The sequence below is a fragment of the Hordeum vulgare genome, chromosome 7H, assembly GCF_904849725.1.
Source record: "Hordeum vulgare subsp. vulgare chromosome 7H, MorexV3_pseudomolecules_assembly, whole genome shotgun sequence".
In the NCBI taxonomy this organism is placed as follows: Eukaryota; Viridiplantae; Streptophyta; class Magnoliopsida; order Poales; family Poaceae; genus Hordeum; species Hordeum vulgare.
Window position 1 is genome coordinate 105,032,766 of NC_058524.1, and position 6,018 is coordinate 105,038,783.

At 43.1% G+C, this 6,018-nt stretch overlaps 1 protein-coding gene across 1 annotated transcript; it reads right to left on the reverse strand.

The window, feature by feature from the left end:
- Positions 1-3,896: 3,896 nt before the first annotated feature.
- LOC123407196 (dolichyl-diphosphooligosaccharide--protein glycosyltransferase subunit 4A-like) lies at positions 3,897-4,042 on the reverse strand. Its single transcript, XM_045100277.1, has one exon. It carries the CDS (start codon positions 4,040-4,042, stop codon positions 3,932-3,934), a length of 111 nt encoding a protein of 36 aa, XP_044956212.1. The 3' UTR covers positions 3,897-3,931.
- Between the last annotated feature and the right edge of the window lie 1,976 nt (positions 4,043-6,018).

Below are 6,018 nucleotides of genomic sequence, written 5' to 3' on the forward strand. Positions count from 1 at the left end.
GCTTCCGCTTGAAGGTTGCCGAGGTGCATGACGTGCACATGGCGATAAGTGGCGAGAGCGTGTGTGACGAAGTACACCCCTGCAGGGTTATGATCACTGTCCATATTGCCACCAGGTTCATGTTCATCACTAGATTGTGTTTCTGCATTAGATGCAGAAATATCATTAGGTTTTTCAGGTGTGACAGTATTTGGTGAACTGGCGTGTAGGTTTCTATCATCCTTCTTCTTCTCCTTAGGATGACTAGGTGTATCAGCATTGGTTCCTTGAGAATCTTGATCAATTCTCTTAGGATGACCTTCAGGATACAAAGGTTCCTGAGTCATTTTGCCTCCTCTAGTAATGACTTTGACAGAGTTGTCATTTAATTCATTGAGCAGGTCATTCTGAGATTTAAGTACTTGTTCTACCTGAGTAGTAAGCATAGAGGCATGTTTACTCAGAAGCTTCAGATCATTGACATTTCTGTCTACACAAGCACTTAAATGGCTAAGCATACGAGTACTTTGTTCCAAATGTCTGCTAACATAATCATTGAAACTCTGTTGTTTGGCAAAAAAGTTGTCAAATTCATCAAAGCATAGGCTAGCAGGTTTATCAAAAGGAATATCACTCTCATCAAACCTACACAGAGAATTCACTTCTACTACTTGTATCGGGTTATCGAGACCATGCATCTCTTCGATAGGTGGTAGATTTTTGACATCTTCAGATCTAATGCCTTTCTCTTGCATAGATTTCTTGGCTTCTTGCATATCTTTGGGACTGAGGAATAGAATACCTCTTTTCTTAGGAGTTGGCTTAGGGGGTTCTTTGGGAATAGTCCAAGCATTATCGTTGATCAAGAGGTTATTAAGTAGGGTCTCAGCTTGTTCTACAGTCCGTTCCCTAAAAACACAACCGGCACAACTATCTAGGTGGTCTCTAGAGGCATCAGTAAGTCTATTATAGAGGATATCAAGTATCTCGTTCTTCTTAAGAGGGTGATCAGGCAAAGCATTCTGTAGCTGGACGAGCCTCCCCCAAGCTTGTGGAAGACTCTCTTCTTGGAGTTGAGCAAAGTTGTATATTTCCTGCAAGGCAGCTTGCTTCTTATGGGTAGGGAAATATTTCTCACAGAAGTAATAGACCATCTCCTGGGGACTACGCACACATCCAGGAGCAAGAGAGGTGAACCAGGATTTAGCGTCATCCTTTAGAGAGAAAGGGAACAGCTTAAGGATATAGTAGTGGCGGATCTTCTCCTCATTAGTGAAAAGGTTGGCTATTTCGTTTAGTTTGGCAAGATGGGCTATGACCGTCTCAGACTCATAACCGTGAAAAGGATCAGACTCGACTAGAGAGATTATCTCAGGGTCGACAAAGAATTCATAATCCTTATCGATGACAAAGATAGGCGAAGTGGCAAACTTCGGGTCATTTTTCATCCTAGCTTCCCGAGATTTTTCCTTCCACTTGAGAAGTAATTTCTCAGCGTCATAGGCATCCTTACACGCAAGAAAATCCTCAGCGATCTCTCCCTTCATAACGTAACCCTCAGGTATATCAGGCAATTCATATCTAGGAGAGCTAGATCTAGCAGGAGCAAAAGCAGGTTCTATCTCGATAGTATCGGCAGTATCAGAAGCATCACGAGCATTGGCAGTAACTCTAGCAATATGAGCATCAAGGAACACTCCTAGTGGAACATCAGGCAAAATAGTATCTCTAGCAGTATCAAGCCTAGCATCATCAGGCAAAATAGAATCTCTAGCATCATCAGGCAAAGCAATATCAGGCATAGCATCTCTAGCAGTATGAAGCATAGCATCTCTAGCAGTATCAGGCATAGCATCTCTAGCAGTAGTATCACAAGCATCATCAAGCACATGCGACATATCAAGATTTCCAGCAGGAGGTGATGTCGCAAACTTACTCCTAACTAAAGGTGAATCAAGTGCAGAGCTAGATGGCAATTCCTTACCTCCCCTCTTAGTTGAGGGCAAGACTTTGGTCTTCGGATCCTTCAGATTCTTCATAGTGACCAGCAGATATAAATCCCAAGTGACTCAGAGAATATAGCAATACCTCCCCGACAACGGCACCAGAAAAATGCTGATTGCAATCTCTGGCGATGGCTAGACGAATGCTGATGACAACAAACCTTCCCCGGTAACGGCACCAGAAGAATGCTGCTAGCACTCCTCGGCAATCGAAACTAGAAGAATGTTGTTGATGGCCCACCAGCGCGAGGGTTCGCAGCAGTTTTCGAGGGTAGAGTATTCAACCAAAATTTGTTGGTTTACCAGACAGGAGGTGAGAGAATACTCTCGAGTATTAGCAGCTGAATTTGTCAGATTCAACCACACCCGAAAGATTAGTATCTGCAAGCAAAGTAGTAACAACAAAGTAGCGAGTAACGGCAGTGTAACGAGCAATAGCAGTGGCAAGGAACAACAGTAGTGACAGCAGTAGCAAGTAGCAACAGTAGAAAGCGACAATAGTAGCAACAGTAGTAGCAGAGCAAGACAAGTAACACAGTAGCAACAGTAGTAACAACAGCAGAGCAAGACAAGTAACATCAGTAGCAACAGTAGTAACAGCAGCACAGCAAGACAAGTAACAGCAGCAGAGCAAGACAAACTCGTAGGCAATGGGTCGGTGATTTGTTTGGATGATATTCATCATGCAACAGCTATAACACGGAGAGATATATGGCTAGCTCCCGTTTGTCAATGTGATGCAGGCATGCATTCCGTGTGTCGTCATACGTGCTTAGGGAAAAGAACTTGCATGACATCTATTGTCCATCCCTCCCGTGGCAGCGGGGTCCAAAAGGAAACTACGGGATATTAAGGTTCTCCTTTTAATAAAGAATCGGACCAACACATTAGCACTTGGTGAACACATGAACTCCTCAAATTATGGTCATCACCGGGAGTGGTTCCGGTTATTGTCACTCCGGGGTTGCCGGATCATAACACATAGTAGGTAACTACAACTTGCAAGATCGGATCTAAAACACATATATATTGGTGACAACATAATAATTTCAGATCTGAAATCATGGCACTCGGGCCATAGTGACAAGCATTAAGCATGGCAAAGTAGTAGCAACATCAATCTCAGAACATAGTGGATACTAGGGATCAATCCCCATCAAAACTAACTCGATTACATGATAGATCTCATCCTACTCATCACCGCCCAGCGAGCCTACGAATATATTACTCACGAACGACGAAGAGCTTCATGGAATTAGAGAGGGAAGAAGGTTGATGATGACGATGGCGACGATTTCCCCTCTCCGGAGCCCAAGACGGACTCCAGATCTGCCCTCCAGATGAAGAACAGGTGGTGGCGGCGCCTTCGTATCGAAAACGCGACGAAAACTTCTCTTTTGATTTTTTCAAGGACGAAAGGGATCTTATAGACCTGAGATTGGGGGCGGCAGAGCCGTGTGGGCCCCACAAACCTGCCCACCGCCACTAGGGGGTGGTGGCGGAGCGAGTGCTTGTGGCCCACTGGCCCAGCCCCTAAGGCTTCGTTCGGTTGTCCCAGGTAGAATCCACCTGTGGTTTCTAACCTCCGAGGGAATTGGTGATCCCGGTCTGTCACCCAATCCCCACAGTTCCCCTCCATATAAAATCCCTGTGTGTATACCCTGCTCGGTTTGTTCCCTGGCTAGTTAATACACAAAGACCATTTCTTCTCTGCTAGTTAATACACAAAGACCAACACATAGACAGATAGTAAATCAATCTTTTGAAGTCTCCACCATTCACCAACACATAGACAGATAGTAATTCAACAGATTAAACATTATTGATTCAAGTCACAATGCCAAATAACCACACTTAAAAAGAACTGTCAAGCGCTCCGTCCACATTAACCAACATGTTTCCCTATTTTCTCTGAGTATAATACGGTCTCATTGCTAAACAAAAGGAGATCAGTTCTCGTACTTCGGGTCTACCAGCACAAAGTGGTACGCGATGACCAACACGGATATGAAGATGCCTAGGAAGTTGGTGAAGAAACCCAAGTCTTCTTCGTTAAACATCTGCACAAAACATTGCAAACAAAGGATAGTCAAGATGTGAAAACAGGCAATCCATTATGATAACCAAATGTACTGATTGACACTTGTCAGAAATTCCTGCTGTGCGTGTAGTGTCAAAGAGGAGGACAAGAAGCCTACAAGATAGTGTATATTAGCATTCATTGATGGCATGCGAGAGGACCTTAAATTCATCCAAAAGGGCATGAACAAAGGCAGATATGTTGTGAACGCAGAGAGAGACACAGACAGACACACAGACAAAGAGACAAACAGAGAGAGAGAAAGAAAGAGAGAGAGAGAAAGAGAGATAGAGAGAGAGAGATCATATCATGTGCCATTTCTACATATTAGTTTCCATCATCAGGCAAGACACTTTAGAAGGCATTATTATGTTTCTAACCACCAAATCAGTAGTTTTTGTACAAAGCCACAAGTTTACTATTCTGATCTTAACTAGGATGTAACATGAGGTCAAACTGGCAAGGATACAGAAGGAAAAACAGCAAACATATAAAGACGTTTGGTCACTAAATCTGTAGCAAAAGCATGCCATATTTGCTACAAAAGAGCCAACCAGCCTTCAAGAATGGTAAATGATGACACATGAGTACATGACACAAAATAAAGTAAAAGAAACAGAATAAAAAATATGAAACCACGAAAATGGTCCTGTGTTTGACTGGTAACATCTGTCACAGCGTGATCCTATGCCATGATATCTTAACACATGTGCCGAAGACAGGCAGGCAGTGCGTGCATATGGATGGAAGGTGTTACACACATTATGAGATGGCATTCCATCCCACCATTGCACACTACACAACAGTATAACACAATGTGCACAAGCTGTAGTCTTACAGTGTGACTACGCAAATGAGTTTGATTCACACGAAATACCGAGAATTCTTGACCTGACTCTGGACTAAGCTTTGTTTACGAAACAAGTTTATAAACATCACAAAGGAGCACAACAAGTAAGCATGCATCTTGTTCTCAAGCCTACAGCCTAAAACTCACGGGACAAGTTAAAACCCTTTTATTTGAAATGGGTTGCTCCTGCTATTAATACTGAGGAAGCATTGCCTACAAATTATTTTTCTATGGCAATGAAGAGATCAAGAAATCAAATGAAGAAACTGGATTAGAACATGCAGAGCTGAGAGCATTACTTCAAGAATCAGAGCCCAAATAAACCCAACTTGCATGGAATAGCATGTCATGAGCGACGACACCCTTTGGTCGATTCAGACAGGGAAGGGTGATACATTGAAATTAATAATATAATATGATTCTTTCTTTAAATTTTATAATATGATTCAGACACGGGACGATGAACAACTCAATTCCTTGGCTTCCGCTTGAGCACAATAATTCAGGGCTACTAATATCTTGCGGAAGTTTCAAATGAAAGCAAGAGAGAAAGCTAGCAGATTCATGTGAGTACCTGAGTTATTCCATTTCTGTTCTCAGCCACATAAGAGCAGCCTATGGTTTGGCACTCATGAAAATCTCTCGGTTCTCTGGAACACTCGGAAAGCCTTGACTTCTTCCTCGGGTGTGATATCCATTGTTTTCAGCAGATCGATGCAATTTTTGATAGAGTACTCGTCCACAACCCTTGGCTTGTTCCTCTCATCTTCCACCTGCTTCGCCCTTATTTCCAAGTACTTCTCCATCATTGCAGCCACATCGCTTTTCGCCCCCTCCGCCTCTTTGGTTCTTTTTCTTGTACATTTTTGAGGGTGCTGTAGACAAACTTGGTTGCGTTTGATGGGGCTCCACAACAATATTTTCTTGCATGAACACCTCCTCAACATCTTCATCAATCTGTACCCTTTCTCCTCCAAGATTCTCACCATTGGCTGATGGTTCTCCTCCAATATTATCACCATGGTATGATGTTTCTCCATGATTCTCGCGAAGATACTCACCAGCTCCTCCCAGATTCTCGAGTTGTGCTTGGGTTGAGTACTATG

Coding starts and splice junctions, on each gene's coding strand:
- LOC123407196 (XM_045100277.1), bottom strand. CDS start 4,042: ATGTTTAACGAAGAAGACTTGGGTTTCTTCACCAACTTCCTAGGCATC.